At 47.2% G+C, this 17,963-nt stretch overlaps 1 protein-coding gene across 2 annotated transcripts in view; it reads left to right on the top strand.

Moving 5' to 3' along the window:
- Nucleotides 1-17,963, top strand: part of GNB5 (G protein subunit beta 5) — a 42,047-nt gene that overhangs the window by 10,392 nt on the left and 13,692 nt on the right. For both annotated transcript variants that reach the window (XM_053272246.1, XM_053272245.1), the window contains 5 exons: nucleotides 324-456; nucleotides 8,337-8,480; nucleotides 10,814-10,905; nucleotides 11,764-11,812; nucleotides 14,757-14,853. In XM_053272246.1, coding sequence (XP_053128221.1) covers nucleotides 324-456; nucleotides 8,337-8,480; nucleotides 10,814-10,905; nucleotides 11,764-11,812; nucleotides 14,757-14,853 — 515 coding nt within the window. The remainder of the gene's footprint in view (nucleotides 1-323; nucleotides 457-8,336; nucleotides 8,481-10,813; nucleotides 10,906-11,763; nucleotides 11,813-14,756; nucleotides 14,854-17,963) is intronic.

Here is a 17,963-nt window from a genome sequence, read left to right as displayed (position 1 = left end):
TAAGCTAAGGGAAGTTGGATCAAGACAATAGAATGTTTTCTCTTTAGAATGTACCAGGAAATGACCTTAAAGCACGTTATAGAATTATTTCCTGGAACACCCTAGAGAAAGTCTTTTCTCCCTGCTCCCCTGCTTTTTTAGACGGTGCAAGGAAGTAGCAGTGGAAACATTTTCTGTCAATCTGAATTGCCCGGGTGAAGAGCATAATGCTGCAATTAGGACCCTTGCTGCTGTAAGGCTGGCTGGTCAAACGTATTGTGTTTAGTGCTCTGGTGGCATGCTGCAACCCAAATTTCTTTTTCCTTGACTGTTTTTGTTTCTAGCGGTCTGGACAATAAATGCTCTGTGTATCCCCTGGCGTTTGAGAAAAACGAGAATATGGCTGCAAAGAAGAAATCGGTTGCCATGCACACCAACTACCTGTCAGCTTGCAGCTTCACTAATTCGGACATGCAGGCAAGTACATTCAAATGCTGGTGGTTGGTAGCTGAGCTAGAATATAGAACCCCAGAGGACTAAACTCAGGGTTTGGGCACAGACCCAGGTCTGGGAATCCGAGTTGCAGCAGAAGAGCTACAAAGCAATACCCGGAGAGTGTGATTTGTTAGAGATGTGACTCCATGGACATTGACTCTTAACACCCATATCTCCTATTGACCATTAGGGACATTCGGAGGAGAGATAGAGAGTGCCGGACTGCTCCCACCCCTGCCAGTGTTTCCTCTAACAGGGATCCCAGTTGTTGTTGACTACAACTCCCATAATCCCCAAGTAAAAGCCATTGCAGCTGGGGATTCTGGGAGCTGTAGTCAACAACATCGGGAATCCCTGTTAGAGGGGAAACAGCTGCCCCTCTCGAATTTCTTGTGTCACTGCTCTAAGGCTCTTCTGATTGGTTGACTGGTACTCTTAGGCCCCTCCCTTCTTCTTTGTTCTCTCTGTTCTTTCTCTTCTTCCTCCCACCATGAGGTAGCTAGTACAGGGTGCAGGCTTTCTATCTGTGTTTGTAACTTCTTAAATAGACCTTTACTTGTTTTAGCCCTTAAGCAATTTCCTCCTTGAGCTCTGTTCTAATCAAACTGGGCTTCTCTGCTAAATAAGGGGTTGACTTAAATTCTCCCTTACGTGATTAGCAACCGAGAGGAAGCAGACGGATGTGTAAGACTTCTTTTGCCTGCCAAATCTCTTTTCCATATCACCTCCTCAATTACTTTTGGTTGTTTTGTTTTATTTTATACACTTATATACCGCTGGTAACGACAAATCTTAAGGTGGTTCACAATCAAATAAAACAGCCAATGATCATGCAAAGTTGTGGAGTCCAGCCCACAATATCAGAATTGTTTCCCTGCTCAGTTCTGCAGACACATCCTTGTTCACCATTGTCACCGTTTGATTGTTTATCTTGTATTACAGTTTATCTGATATTAGCACATGGAAGCTTGAAATCCCTCCTGTTTGAAACAGTGAGAGTTAATCTTTTTCTTAGTGATCCTCACTAAGATCAGAATTTATATAGGCTGTTTAACAAAAGTTCCCAAAGTGGTTTACATAGATATAAATAAATAAAACGGTTCCCTGTCTCCAAAGTACTCACAATCTAAAAAAGAAACAAAAGGTAGACACCAGCAACAGCCACTGGAGGGATGCTGTGCTGGGGTTGGATAGGGCCAGTGGCTCTCCCCCTGCTAAATAAGAAGATCACCACTTTTAAATGCTTTTATTTTTATTAACCACTTTTAATGCTTTTATTGTCCTGACCATCAAGCTCTGCAGTGGACAAATTTGCAATGGTGTTTTAAAAGTTTTATAAACAGAAAAGCCACTATAAAATTTTATTGATGTTGTCGGAGGAATGGAAATACTGACAGGGATGTCCGCCAAAGATTACTCCATGGAGAGAATACAACCACTTGCTTATTGTTATCCTAACCCTTACCCTCACCCAAGTGTTCTCAAACTTGGGTCTCCAAATGGTTTTGGACCAGAAATCCCATCACCCCCCAGCCACAATCACCTTTGGCTGGGGATGATGGGAGTTGTAGTCCAAAAACATCTGGGGACCCAAGACTGAGAACCCCTGCTCTAATCCTAAAAAAATTTCATCATAATGGTTTGGGGGCAGGGATGAAGAAGGGGTGATAATACAGAGAAAGCTGTAAGTGCAATGATTTATTAATTGATTAAGTGCTGTCAGGTCAGTGTCCACTCTTAGCGACCATATAGATAGATTCTCTCCAGGATGATTGACTTGGCCTTGAAGGTCTGTCAGTGGTGCATTCATTGCTGTTGTAATTGAGTCTATTCACCTTGTTGCTGGTCGTCCTCTTTTTCTCTTTTCTTCAACTTTTCATTATGGACTTCTCAAGGGAGCTGGGTCTTTGCATAATGTGTCCAAAGTATGATAGTTTGAGCCTGGTCATTTGTGCCTTGAGTGAAAATTCTGGATTGATTTGTTCTCTGATCCATTTGTTTGTTTTCCTGGCTGTCCATGGTATCCTGGACAGTACAACAATGCTATTACCTATTGTCTAGCTCTTGGAGGTAGACGTTGCCGAAAATCACTAGAAGGCTATTTGCATGACCAGCTGAAACTGAGCTAAGGGAGCTCAGCCTGGTTTCAGCTGGTTGTGTGCTGCAACATCATCATCATCATCATCATCATCATCATTACATTTATATCCTGCTCTTCCTCCAAGGAGCCCAGAGTGGTGTACTACACACTTGAGTTTCTCCTCACAACAACCCTGTGAAGTAGGTTAGGCTGAGAGAGAAGTGTCTGGCCCAGAGTCACCCAGCAAGTCTCATGGCTAAATGGGGATTTGAACTCGGGTCTCCCTGGTCCTAGTCCAGCACTCTAACCACTACACCACACTGGCTCACATAGCTCCCAGCAGCCAGTCTTCTTAAATGCACCCCCACCCCCGTGTTAAACAAGGTTTTCAGATCGTGTATCACTGCAGTGTGGCTCCGCATCATGGCGACTCATGAGTAGCCCCCCAATGGGGAGGCTACAACAAGCCACTCAGTGTCGGGGGGCTCCTCAGAATGCCTTGCACACTCATGTGGGCCATTTAGGTTCTTCCGGGGCCCGGGAGTACGATCCAAGCTGGTAATTGTGTGGGCAGGCGATCCGGCTGCCCAGGGTAAGCTGCCTGCGTATCGGTCTGCTCAAGCCCGCTCTCCACGCAAACTCCCTTATGGCGCTTCACTTTGCTTGTATGAAGCGCCTCTATAAGCGTTCACCCCTTGAGATGGTACCAGTGGGCAAAATTTATGGGCCTGCCTCATGTGCTCTGCCATGATAAAGGGAAGATGCAATATAGCGCTGTGATAAATAAATAAGTGACCTGACCAAACCACATATGATTATTCAGTGGCAGAGATGGAAACAGAACTCCCATCACTTGTTAATGCAAGAACAATCTTCTCTATTTCCATTCTGTTTTATAATGGATGCTTGCTTAATTATCTCTTATTTTTGCCACAAAATACATGGAGAGATGGGGGACTATTTTTAGTGTCTTGCTGCAAGACTAAGAACCGGTTTGTGCCTGCCTCTTCACTAGATGTTTAAACTATTCCCAGTAAAGCATCATCTCTGGCTGCTTCTATTTTGGGACCTGAGAGGCTCTAGAAGAGGCTGCTCTTTCCCATTTTGTGGTTTCCAATGATAACCCTGAGATGCTGATTCCAGTCTATTGCCATGACAACGGCAGTCAAAGATCTACCTGCAATGCTCTAGTGAGCTAAACTGTGGCCTTAGAAGGCAGGAGTCTGGTGTAGTGATTGCAAACGGGGCACCCAAGTACATGGGAAATTTAGAATGTGGATTCTGCTTTCCTCTTTATACCTGTGTGACGCTTAAACCTATCACCTGACGTTTTGCAGTGTCAGGCAGAAGGAGCTGCTTTGTAGGCAGAGGGCCCCAGGTTCAAACCCTGGCAGCATCTCCAAGATAGGGTTGAGAGAGACTCCTGCCTGCAACCTTGGAGAAGCTGCTGCCAGTCTGTGTAGACAATCCTGAGCTAGATGGACCAATGGTCTGACTCGGTATATGGCGGCTTCCTATGTTCTTAATGCACCCCCTCAAGACAGCTGCAGACTTCAAAGGCAGCCCTGGAGCTGTTTTGCAGCAGTGTTTTGCAGAAGGGGGATGTACAGCTTGTTCCCCCTCTCCACCAACCCAAATGCAAACAGTACATTCTGTGTATCTTATATTGATTTCCCAAAGAGCTGGAAATGTTATCTGTATGGAAGCAAAACCGCCGCACCAGTGGGTGGATGAGAGGGAGGTACTGGCAGATTTCAAACCCTGGCAGCATCTCCAAGATAGGGCTGAGAGAGAGACTCCTGCCTGCAACCTTGGAGAGGCCGCTGCCCGTCTGTGTAGACAATCCTGAGCTAGATGGACGTATGGTCTGGCTCAGTAGGAGGCAGCTTCCTGTGTTCCCTGATGCTCACATCTTGTGTCGGCTGACATCCCTGCGCACGGGCTGACTTCCTGTGGCTTCCTTCCTCGCAGTTCATCAAGTAGCAGAGCATGTGGAGGCTTTGGCCGGGAGAGACTCCTGACTGAAAGCCAGGAGAACTGCTGCCAGTCAGTGTAGACCAGGCCTGCTCAATTTAGGCTCCCCCCGCCAGCTGTTTTAGGACTACAACTCCCTTAATCCCCTGCCATAGTGCCCAGTAGCCAGGGATTATGGGAGTTGTAGGCCAACATCTGCAGGAGGGCCGAGGTTGAGCAGCCCTGCTGTAGACAATACTGAGCAAGATGTCCCAAGTGTCTGACTCAGCATAAGGCAGTTCCCTATGTCCCTATGAGTGGGTGGATTTCAGTGGAGCAGCTAGCAAAACACTCAGTACCAGTAATCTAATATGTTTTATGCAAGGGATGTTTTGGGGATTCTGGGAGTTGTAGTCAACAACATCTGGGAATCCCAACTCCAAGGGATTCTGGGAGTTGTAGTCAACAACATCTGGGAGTCCCTGTCCGAGGGAACACTGCACGGGAGGAAAGCTGGTCTTGCGGTAGCGACCATGAACGGTCCCCTTTGCTAAGCTGGGTCCACCTTCATTTGCATTTGGATGGGTGACTACATGTGAGTGTTGTGTGCTGGAAGATATTCCTCCAGGGGATGGGGCTGTAGCTCAGAGGTAGAGCATCTGCTTACATACAGGAGATCTCAGATTCACTCCCTGGCAGTGGCTGTAGCTGGTGTCTAATGTTTCTTTTTTTAGATTGTGAGGCCATTGGGGACAGGGAGAGCCATCCTTATTTATCTATCTATCTATCTATCTATCTATCTATCTATCTATCTATCTATCTATCTATCTATCTATCTCTCTGTAAACCGCTTACATCAACCATCAACAGTAAAGGATCCAGCAGTCAAGAAATATGCCGCAGACTAGCATTTGGTAGGGTTGCAATGCAGGCCTTGGAAAGGGTATTTAAATGCCGTGGTGCGTCTACACCTACAAAGATTAGAATCATTTGGACAATGGAATTCCCCTTGACACTCTATGGATGCGAAAACTGGACTTTGAAGAAGCAGGACAGAAAAAGCATTGACGTTTTTGAACTTTGGTGCTGGAGAAGACTTTTGAGGATACCATGAGGACAGCCAGGAAAACAAACAAATGGATCATAGAACAAATCAAACCAGATCTTTCACTCGAGGTCCAATGACAGGGCTCAAACTATCATACTTTGGACATATTATGTGAAGACCCAGCTTCCTTGAGAAGTCCATAATGCTGGGAAAAGTTGAAGGAAAAAGAGGATGACCAGCAGCAAGGTGGAAGGACTTGATTATGACAGCAATGAATGCACCACTGAGAGATCTTTAAAGGACAAGTTGAAGACAGATCTTCCTGGAGAGAATCTATGACAGGGTTTCTTAACCTTTGACCCTCAGATGTTGTTGGACTACAACTCCCATAATCTGCAGACATGGCCTTTGTGGCTGAGGATGATGGGAGTTGTAGTCCAAAAACATCTGGGGGCCAAAAGGTTAAGAAACCCTGGTCTATGGGGTCGCTAAGAGTCGACACCAACTTGACAGCACTTAATCAATCAATCAATCAGTCAGTCAAAAAAACACCTTTGAGAACTTTGTGTTGAAAAATTCGAATATTTGGAGGGAGGTTTGCCGTGGGCAGTGCCATGTTTCCCTCTGTCCTATTATTCATGGATGCTCAGGGCAGTGGCTTATGGGATGGGAGCCTTATTCCCACTGAAACCAAGAGGATTAGGCTGCCCCTTCGCCATGTTCCAGTTTAACTGGTCTGCGATTATGTAGCATCTGTTTATGTATTTCCAGTACAATGATTGCCCAGACAGAGAGAAAGCAAGCCCCGGACTATCCTGGTGTGTTTGGGCTGCTGGCTTTCTGTACTGCTTGGACATCAGAGACATGACGTAAGGTCTTTTACTAGAGAGACTGTTTAAAGTGCAACCACAAGGGGGCAATTAATGACCTGGCCTAACGATCCAGGGTTTTGTGAGCTGCTGACTCCGCACAAATAAAAAGCAAAGTAACGGTTCCCGAAATCTATAGTCCTAGCCATTCCCCACCCCCACCCCTCGTATTAAAAGGGGAGAGTTCTGTGCTAAAAATGGATCGTTCTCCTATAGTGTCAGACTGATACACTCACTGTTCCATCGGCAATCTCTTAGTCAGAGACCAAAGTAAAGAGAGAAACCTTTGGCAATACAAGTATTTCTTCTCATGTAAAGGGAGCGAAATATCAGAATTTCCCAAATCTGGCTAGGATAATATAATATGGATATGGACCCGCAACGAAACGTTGCAGTATATTCCTGGTGTGCATGTGTTACCTGAGCCTGTGTCAGAGCACAGTGAAAGTTTTAGACACCTGTTCCCCTTAGAAGCAGAAGGGGTTGTGATTGTCTTGAGTGCATATTCCTCAAGTGGAGACATTTCCCAGTCTTTTTGTTCAAGCCCTTCTCCCACCGTGTTCCATGAGCTCAGCCTACCCAGTTGTCTGTTAACTATCCTCTGAATCCATGAACATTCCACTCCATTTCATATGGGCAGGGGTTCCCAACCTTTGGTACTCTAGATGTTGCTGAACTACAAATTGTAGCTAGGGATGATGGGGATTTAGCAGCATCTGGAGTTCCTGGACAGGTTGGGAACCCCTGCAGTAGGGCACTTTTGGGAGTGGCTTTTCCCCCCTTTAGAATATTTTTCTTCAAATTTTTGTAAAATCAGTGTATCTGCAGATTACCCTGAGTCTGCTGGTATCTCCCTCTCACCCACAAGTGCTCCAGTTATGTGTCTCTAAGGATCATAACATTTCCAGTTCTTTTTGAAATAGATATAAGAGATTCTCTCCAAAGTGTCTGCTTGAACTGTGATTGATTTCTAAAAAGGGGGCTTGTCAAGTCTGAAGACTACTCAGACGTTGTGCCCCTGGTCCCAGATGTGTGGGATTTGTGATGGTTATCCAGTGCTTCTCTGCATATGCTCAGATGCACTTTGTTATTATGTATTTTCAAATTTTGGTCCAGCCAAGGGCTATTAGTGGCTGTTGGCCATAACTGTGAAGAACATGTTCCAGGTTCCGAAAAGTATATCTCTTGATTACAAGGTACTGGAGGCAAACAGGACCTGCTGTCTCCATCATGCTGTATACGTGAGCTCTCCAGGAACATCTGCCTAGCCACTCCTGAAGAATGACAGAGCATCGTGCTTTGCATGCAGAAGGTCCCAGGTTCTTTCCTTGCCATCTCTAAGATAGGGCTGGCTGGCTGGGGAAAACTCCTGCCTGAAACCTTGGAGAGCCACTTCCAGTCAGTGTAGACTAGGGATTCTCAACGTTGGGTCCCCAGATGTTATTGGACTTCAACTCCCATAATCCCCAGCTAAAGGCTACTGGGGCTGGGGGTTATGGGAGTCCAATAACATCTGGGGACCCAACGTTGTGAATCCCTGGTGTAGACAATACCGAGCCAGGTGGACCAATGGGCTGACTCAGCATAAGACCGCTTCCTGTGTTTCTGTGTAACTGTCCTTCCAACTACGGAGCTTTTTAGGGGAGGAGAGCAGGTCTTGTGGTAGTGGGCATGAATTCTGCTAAGCAGGGCCTTCTTAGTCTCCCATTCAAATGCAAACCAGGGCAGACCCTGCTTAGCAAAGAGGACAATTCATGCTTGCAACCACAAGACCAGCTCTCCCCCAATAAGACCTGATATAAGGCATTGCCGTTTTTGTCTCGGAATGGCAGTGAAATTGGATTTAACCAGTGTGTTTGCCTCGGTGAGCTTTCCCACTGTTGCTATCTCTTCCTTCTATCTCTTTCTCAAGATCTTGACTGCGAGTGGGGATGGCACTTGTGCTCTCTGGGATGTCGAAAGCGGACAGCTGCTGCAGAGCTTTCACGGCCACGGGGCCGATGTCCTATGCCTGGATCTTGCTCCTTCGGAAACTGGGAACACATTTGTATCAGGGGTAAAGTAAACTTCTGTTTACACAGAATGAGGAAAAATTGTCTATCCAGGGACTGGAAAGCATGACAGATGTTGGATCTATTTCTAGTAGGGATATGCACAAAACCAAATATGTCGGTTCCTGGCCTGGCTCAGTGTTGGCCCGGCTCTGAGCTATACTGCTAAAGGGGAATCGGGTGAGGATTCCCCTTTACCAGTACAGGGGCAGGCGGGCTTTTCCAAGTATAGGGCGGGTGGGAGTAAATCTATACTTACAAGTAGAAGCTGTGGCTGCCACAGGCGGGGCGGGGGTGTGTGTGGCCAGTTTGGGCTTTGCGCATGCGCGGGGGCCATTTTTAGTGACCTCTGCGCATGTGCAGAGGCCATTTGCAGAGAGGTCACTAAAATGGCTCCCACACGTGCGCAGAGGCCTGAACCGGGCCAGAGAAGGCTACTCAGGGGGAGGCCAGCAGGGGAGGCTGGGAACGAGAGAAGAGGGGAGCCACTGCCTCGTTTTCTACTTGCAGGTACAGATTTACTCCGCTCGCCTATACTTTTGACAGCCCCTCTGCCCCTACCTGTACTGGTAAAGGGGAATCCTCACCAGATCCCCCTTTACCAGTATAGCTCCAAGCTTGGCTCGGTTCAAACCGGGCGTGGTTTGGTTTGAACTCGGACCGGCCGAGGCTCGTCCTGTTTGACCCCGAATCCGCCGAGCCGAGCCGGCTTGATCCGAGTTGGCTCACACATCCCTACTATCTAGATCACTAGTCTCCCAGTGAAAGAGAATATTTTCAGATGTGGTTGCTCAGTGTCCCTGTCTGGTCAAAGCAGACAAGGGATGGGGCTGTAGCTCAGTGGAAGAGCATCTGCTTTGCATGCAGAAGGTCTCAGGTTCAATGCCCGGCATCTCGAGGGTGGACTAGGAAAGACTCCTGCCTGCCAGTGTAGACCAGGCCTGCAGCGCATAAGGCCTGGGGGCCGGATCCAGCCCGCAGAGATGTTTTTGCTGGCCCACAGGTAGCCAGCAGCAGGAGCCCCAAAGAACATACGTGTGTATGTGTGTGTGTGTCACAAGCAGGTGCCCCACTGACTGCACAAGGACAGGGCTTATTTTCCGGCCACTATCACTGGTTGAAATTGTTGGCCCAGGGGTGGAGCTATAATCTCTCCCTCACTTGGGGAGGTGTGTAGCTGGGGTGTGTGGCTGGTGCATACGAGGGGCCACTATGGAGAAGGGTGAACACAAGCCCACCCTCCCCAGCTATGCCCCTGTGTAGGCCCCTGGGGAGTGGGCAAGACCCACAATTAACTCGTAATTGTTTTAATTAATACTGATCTTTATCATTAATTTTTAGGGATGTGCGAATTGATTTGAATTTGAATCGATTCGACTCACATCTGGGCGATTCGAGCAATTAGAATTCACCTCTAAAAAGGATAATTTGATTTGAATTCAATTTGACAACCGGTTTGGTGCCTTTTAAAAACCATTGAGGCACCCTTATTGGTTAAAAAAAAGGTACCCAAAACAGGGTCAAATCTAATCGACTGTGTTTCTATCCAATTCGACTTGAATTCAGATTGAATCGGGCAGATTCAATTAGAATTAAAATTGAATCACAAAACTTGATTCGTGCACATCCTTATTAACTTTACTGCAATAGTCAATGCACTGAAATTTGACCTTGGCCCCTTCGATATCAAGTCATGGTTCTTTCTGGCCCACTGAGACATTTGAGTTGTCGCTTCCTGTGCTCCTACGAGACATGGTTTTGGTGCCTACAGCTATGCTGAGAGTGTCAACCCAGTAATCCAAGTCCCTTGAACATAGGTTTGCAACAAAGCAATTGACCTCAGGACAAGAGGTCAATTGACACTCTGTGTCACTCTTGACACAGAGCACAGTTTGCCAAAATGCTTGATAGCCGAGGCAGACTCTGTACTTGTCACTCTTACACCTGGAAAGGATTACTTCTACAGTATGCATGTCAGGTGCTCAGACTGAGGGCTGACCATGAGCCCATTCACTTGTTATGTTCAACACTCGTGCAACGGGTAAAGAGTGTACACAGATACAGATACCTTGCATTGGTACAGTCATTCGCATGTTGTGCTGAAAGCAGGTACGGCCGCACACTTCTTATCTGTACCATGCATTTGAAGGGCCTGTTTCCAGGTTCACTATTAAAATGAACCCAGGTACAGTCATTCACACCAACAGATGTACGAGTGTACAGATTTCTGTACACTCGTACAGCATAATGTCTGAATCAGGCTAATGACCATCTACCATCCGAATTTGCGTATAAGCTGCATAGATGATATGACTGGATCCTTGTGTTTGTTTTCTAGGGGTGTGATAAAAAAGCAATGGTTTGGGACATGCGGACTGGCCAGTGTATTCAATCCTTTGAAACCCACGAATCGGATATTAATAGTGTCAGGTCAGTTGGCTGCCACCCCCCATTTGTACATCACATTATAGAATTGTGCACTGGTACTGACTAGTAAAAAGCCTCTCTAGATGGTGGGAGGGGAGATCCAAGGGGCTGTCCCCCTTGCCTCTCATCTAAGCTGCCATCACTTGCCAGTGGAGAAGCAGGATGGCACCTGCAGAACTGGGCCTATGCTTGCCTTCGCTTGCCCAGTGGTGGTGTCAGCCCGGATAATGGGTGTTGCAGGGGGGTGAAGGGAGGATCTCTCTTATAGGAACCCCCTAGGGAAGGGAGCCTGTCCTCTCTTCTGATTACTCACCAAGAGACAGTTCAAGAACTAGCTTGTGTGTACATCCCACCCTCCACCCCGGCTACCAGTCATATAGTATTATTTATTTGATATTTCTTAAGTATCACTCCAAAGCCCTTGATAAGCACTGGCAAGTCATCAGCCAGGAGCAGAGCTATAGCTGGGCGGGCAGGTTCAAAGAACACGAGCCGCCTACCTCTTGGGAGTCCCCTGGCTTCCTTCCGAGCTCCGACCAGCCTCATTCCCAGCTGGCTTCATTGCCGGCTGGATGTTTTCTCCGTTCTCTCCCCGAGGGAGGGAGAGAACGAAGAAAAATCCAGCCGACAACAAAGCCAGCTGGGCAATGAGTTCCAAAGGGCGGTGTGGTCCCTTCTGGGTGCTGGCCATGCCCCCTACCTGTGATGTCACACACAGGAGGTGTGGCTGGTGCTTCTGAGGGGCCGCTGGGGAGAGGAGCGAGCATGAGCCCATGATCCCCCCTAGCTACAGGCATGTTGTCAGCATTATCTTTCTGTCCTGCCTTCCTGACATAACGATGCTTTTTGTTCCCTGCTTAGGTACTACCCAAGTGGAGATGCTTTTGCCTCGGGCTCCGACGATGCCACGGTAGGTTGCATTCTTTCATATTGAGAAAATCTGACCTTTTCCCAAGCTGGGGTTGGGAGTGCATGGCCAAAACCCCTCCCCGCCGGCCAGTGGGCCTTCTTGCTCTTTGCCCTATAAATGTACATGGAGACCAGTGAACTACCCAGCCGGTAGAAGCAACAACAAAGAAGGTGGCGGCACTGCGGGGGGCGGGGTAAGCCCATCCTTAAATCTTGCCCCAGAGTCACCACCAACCTGTCTATGCCCCTAATCTACAGAGAGGTCATTCAAACAATCAGAAACTACCCGGCTTTGGAAGCTCTGTGTGCTCCCAATTTTCGGTTGTGTGGAAGCAAGGTAGGAGGAAAACCTGGGCAGAAGTGGTTGTGTGGAAGCAAGGTAGCAGGAAAACCTGGGTGGCTTTTCCTCCTACCGTGCTTCCCACGCAACCAAAAACTGGGAGCACACACTGCTCCCAATCAGTTTTTGATTGTGTGAATGTCCTCGGATTGATGTATGAGCCATGCTTATACCCGGCTCTCCCTCCAAAAACCTCAGAGCAGCTTAAGGTGGCTCTCACAATGGCAGCGACAGAACTAAAAGTGTATGGGGGCAGCACAGAAGGGGCCAAGTGTATTTCTGGCGGGCAGCTTTGCCTCATAAGAACAGCCCTGCTGGAACAGGCCCAAGGCCCATCTAGTCCAGCATCCTGTTTCCCACAGTGGCCCACCAGATGCCACTGGAAGCCACAGGCAGGAGTTGAAGGTATGCCCTCTCTCCTGCTGTGACTCCCCTGCAACTGGTACTCAGAGGCACCTTGCCTTTGAAGCTGGAGGTGGCCACTTGCCCTCCGACTAGTAGCCGTTGATAGACCTCTCCTCACATGTTAGATTCCTGGAAGAAAAAACATGGTGTATCTCAGTTGATGCTCACCTCCTGGATATGTTTGTTTGTTCATTTTGAAATATTTATTTCTTGCTATCCAGCACAATGCTGCTCAGGGTACTTATAATAAACAGTGTTTGCTTACGAATCTGAGAAATATTTATATACCGCTTTTCAACAAAAGTTCACAAAGAGGCTTATACAGATATGAGTGAATGAATGAATGATTGAATGAATGAAATGGCTCCCTGACCCCAAAGGGCTCACAATCTGAAAAAGAAACCTAAGAAAGGCACCAGCAAGAACTGCTGGAGGGACGTTGTGCTGGGGATGGATAGTGCCAGTTGCTCTCTCCCTGCTCAGTAAGTGCATCACCACTTTGAAAAGGGGCCTCTTTGCCCAGTTAGCAGGTTTGCTTGCTATACTCCTGTTCATTTTGCTACCCCACCACACCCCTGCCGCCATTTTTCTCTGTTTTTAGTTCATTCTTCCATGGAATCTTTTGGGTTGGAGTGTGTGTGTGTGTGTGTGTGTGTGTGTGTGTGTGTGTGTGTGTGTGTGACATTCCTTTCCTTAGTTATTTCAGATGCTGATTTTGACTAGTTAGTGGTTAGTGTGTTTTCACTCACTCACTCATTCACTCACAGATTAGTTAGTCACGATTAAACGCTATTCAGGAGCGTAACTGTAGGAACATAGGAAGCTGCCATATACTGAGTCAGACCATTGGTCTATCTAGCTCAGTATTGTCTTCACAGACTGGCAGCAACTTCTCCAAGGTTGCAGGCAGGAGTCTCTCTCAGCCCTATCTTGGAGATGCTGCCAGGGAGAGAACTTGGAACCAGCTCCATCCCCTGAGGTGAATATCTCGCAGTGCTCACACATCAAGTCTCCCATTCAGATGCAACCAGGGTGGACCCTGCTTAGCTAAGGGGACAAGTCATGCTTGCTACCACAAGACCAGCTCTCCTCTCCTCTCTGTAACTGTAAACGGGTGGGTGAATCAAAAGAGCATAGGGCCCTCCCCTCCAAGAAGGGGACTCTCACCTGTCGTCGTTCCCCCCCCCCTCACCAGCCACCTCTGCAGTGGCCCCACAAAGTACGCAGCCCCTGTGTGTGACCCAGCTTCCTAGACTGTTGCCAGACCTTTCCTCCCCCACCAACTGCCGTTTTCCGGCCAGCAACTATGACGTTCAGGGGCTGGGTGGGCTTCTTCCTCCCTTACTCACTTGAGAGAGAAAAGAATCCATTCAACCGCTGGGAAATGGCGGCGGCGGCAGGAGGGAAAGTGGCAAGGCCAGGGAGGGTGCTGAGGGGGGGTAGTGCTGGCCCCCGTATGGGGGTTGTGGTGAGCAGAGCTTTAGCAGGGCAGTGGGGGCTTGGTGGGTGAGTGGCGAGCATCTCCCCCACCCCAATTTTCTCATAAAGCATTGAGAGCACCTTTGGCGCCACAGAAAAATATTGAGGGGACCCATTTCTTCCTTCTGGGGCATGGGCGGCTGGCCACAGGCGCTCTTGACATCAGTCAGTCCCAACGAATGTAGGCCCCATTAATTTCAAAGAGGCCCCTTCTGCACGTTGCCCAGTGGCTCTGTTCTGTCGCGAGTCCTTTCAGACAGGCACAGTAGCTCTGTAGAGTTGGCACTGCCTCCACTGCACATCTGGTGTCCCATGTTCCCTGTGAGTGGGATTCCCAGCTGTTGACTACAACTCCCAGCATTCCCAGCCGCAGTGGCCTTTGGCTGGGGATTGTGGGAGTTGTAGGCAACAACACCTGGGAAATCCCTCTTACAGGGAACTCTGCTGGTGTCTATGCAGGTCTGCTGTCATTGCGGATTATGCACAAGCCTGCCCTCCCCCTTGCAAACCTCTACCCCCTGCCCTTTGGGTGACAAAGGAGAAGATCAATTGTTTCCCCTTTTGCTTTTGAAGTAGCCACAGTTCCCCACAGTTAAACTCAGAGAGCTCGGTAAACAACTAAGGATATTAGACCACACTGTGGCCATGGTTTGTTTCACGTAGCCATATTATCAGGGCTGTGGCATTTCTAGAGGAAGATCATGGCTTTCTTTCCTTTCAGTGCCGATTATATGACCTCCGAGCAGACAGAGAAGTGGCCATTTATGCCAAGGAGAGCATCATCTTTGGGGCATCCAGTGTGGATTTCTCTCTTAGTGGTGAGACTTGACTTAAACTTCTTTTTAAATCAGTTTTTAAAAGCCGGAGTGAACAGAAAGGTCTTGATTTGACATCTAAAAGAACAAAGTGATGATGCCAGGTGAGCCTCATTGGGGAGACGATTCCATAGATGGGGTGCCACCACCGAAAAGGTCCTCTCCCTAGTAGCCCCCACCTCGCCTCGTTTGGCAGGGGCCCTCAGAACAGGACCTCCGAAAAAGAGCTTAAGGTCCAAGTCAGGACACATGGGGCAAGGTGGCTCTCTTAGGTAACCTGGTCCCAATCCATTTAACCTAAAGGTTAAAACTATCTCTTTGAATGGGGCCCAGAAACAGACTGGAAGCCAGTGCAGCTGATGAAGGACAGATGGCTCCTTTTCCGTTGGGCCTGATTTCTTTCTACAACACAATGAGGCGATTCCCATGATCACTGGAAAGTGGGCCAAGTGAGCTTAGCCCACTTTCCAGGGCTCGTGGGAACCACCGGACTCACAGACCAGCCCAGTGCTCCCAAGGTGGCTACCCTGCCTAATTTCCCCTCCCTTTAAATGAAGTTAACGAAGCGAGCACTCCGTTAACCCCATTTGGTTGCTCGTGTACAAGCAGCCTCCCAGGGTCTCTCCAGGATGCCCTGCACACTTGGGCGAGGCATCCTGGAACTTCTGGGGGGCGCTCAACCCCCGATCCCCGCAGACACCACTGGCTCTATTACGGAGCCAGCAGCCGTGAGGACAGCCGATCTGGCTGCCCAGCTAAGAGCGGCTGCTCGTCCCCGCAAGCCCGACAGAAGCTCTTCTCATGGATCGTGAGAAGAGCTTCAATAACTTAATTAGTGAAAGAACCACTAAACTGTTGAATCATTCCAGAATGACTGTTTTCAGAGGTCACATGCGGACACTCTCTGGGATTTTAGAAGTCTATTCATTCAGTATATTGCCCAAAACTTGCGTCTCTGAGTGGTTTACAAAAAAACAATACAAACAATACAAAATAAGGTTAAAAACAATAATTTAAAATTGAAAACAATGTTAAAAACTGTTAAAACAATATCGAATTAAAAGCCTGGGTGAACAGATGTGTCATAACTGCCTTTTTAAAAGTTGTCAGAGATGGGGAGGCTCTTTTTTTAGCAGGGAGCACATTCCAAAGCCAGGGGCAGCAACGGAGAAGGCCCGTCCATGAGTTGCCACCAGACAAACCAGTGGCAACTGCAGGCGAATGTCTCCTGATCTCAGTGGGGCTCATGGCTAAAAAGACCTTCTCTCAAATACCCAGGGCCTAAGCTGTTTAGGGCTTTATAAGTTATAACCAGCACTTTGTATTTTGCCTGGAAACTTATTGGCAACCAGTGTAGCTCTTTCAATACTGGAGTAATTGGTGGTGTTGGTGTTAACCCATCTTTCCTTCAAGGTGCACAGGGTGGTGTACAAGGTTCTCCCCTCTCCATTTTCTTGTCACAACAGCCTGTGAAGTGAGCTAAGCTTAGTGAGAGAGAATGAATGGCTGATCAGGGATTTGAACCTTGGCTTCCCCACGACTGGCCCAACACTCTAAGCACTACACCAAGCTGGCTTTGGTTGAGCTTGCATCTCAACTTTCTCTAAACCGGTCACTAGTCTTGCTTTTGGACAGTTATTGCTTAGTCTCAAGAGTGGTCTGAAGACCCCATGATACAGCAAGCATACTGAAGCTAAGCAGGTCTCTGTGGGGTCAGCCCCTTGGAACCTCATGGGCACTGCCATGATGTAGGAAAGGCCCAATATTAGTGCAATACAGAAATATAATAAATAAACCGCCTTAGCTTCTGTATCTCTCTGGTTTAGGAAAAAGAGGTAATTTCACAGCCTTATGAAATTAAAGCCATGTTCTCATGACCACAATCCTGGGAGGAGACAGCTCTAGCTGGGATTCAAGAGCAACGCGTACTCCCAAGAAGTGGTTGTGTGGGCCAGTGATCCCTCTAACAGGGATTCCCAGATGTTGTTGACTACAACTCCCAGAATTCCCAGCTGCAATGGCTTTTGCTTGGAGATTATGGGAGTTGTTGTCAACATCATCTGGGAATGCCTGTTAGAGGGAACCCTGGTGTGGGTGGAAGAATGTCAGGAGGAGGAAGAATGTCAGGAGGGAAGTGATTATGTGCTTCACGCAATCCTGGTAGTTTGGAGTGAGCAGCCGCCTTACTACTACTACTACTACTACTACTACGAGGTAAAGGTAAAGTGTGACATCAAGTCGATTTCAATTCCTGGCGCCCACAGAGTCCTGTGGTTTTCTTGGTAGAATACAGGAGGGTTTACCATTGCTGCCTCCTGCACAGTATGAGATGAGGCCTTTCAGCATTTTCCTATATCACTGCTGCCCAATATAGAACTCGATGTCTGGATAAAACAAACCAGTCAATAACACCTATAGACGATATCTATAATAATAACAGCAACAACATTGATAATAACATTCAGCCATCCCACGTGATTGAGAGGGACTCGATGTCTGGATAAAACGGACCAGTCAATAACACCTGTCTGACTGTGTAAACAAAAATAATAATAATTAATAATTATAAGTTAATTATTTATTATATAACGTCATATTTATTATATAAAATTTATAAATAAATTAAGTTTATTATTATTATTAATTATTATTAACCTTATTATTAATGAGGTTAATTATTATTAACCTTAATTGTTAGCTGCCCCATAAATTGGGCAGCTCACAACAACACAACAGAAAGGAAAAAAAGCTCTCACTAAAAACACATAAAACAAGACAAACAAATTACAATATAAACCAGAAAACACAAAATATGTGTTTGATTTGTAAACTGCCCAAAGCTTTTATATGGGGCAGTATATAAATGCGATATTTAAAAACAGAATAATTAAAAATACAATACAAAACTCTTTAAAAACTTTTTAAAAACACACAATAAAGGAAATCCATGTCGTCTTCTCCTCAGAGGCATCTGGTTGATCACTGTGTGAAACAGAATGCTTTCCTTTGGTCTGACCCATCAAGGCTCTTTGTATGTTCTGATGTGCCCGTGAAGATTAGTGAGATATGCTTTAGGAATTGCCTTTAAGTGGCCAACTTGTTAGCAAACCACT

Source organism: Hemicordylus capensis, chromosome 10 (genome assembly GCF_027244095.1).
Source record: "Hemicordylus capensis ecotype Gifberg chromosome 10, rHemCap1.1.pri, whole genome shotgun sequence".
NCBI lineage: Eukaryota > Metazoa > Chordata > Lepidosauria > Squamata > Cordylidae > Hemicordylus > Hemicordylus capensis.
Note: the sequence above shows the minus strand (reverse complement) of the source record. Positions and strands in the feature narration are given on the sequence as shown.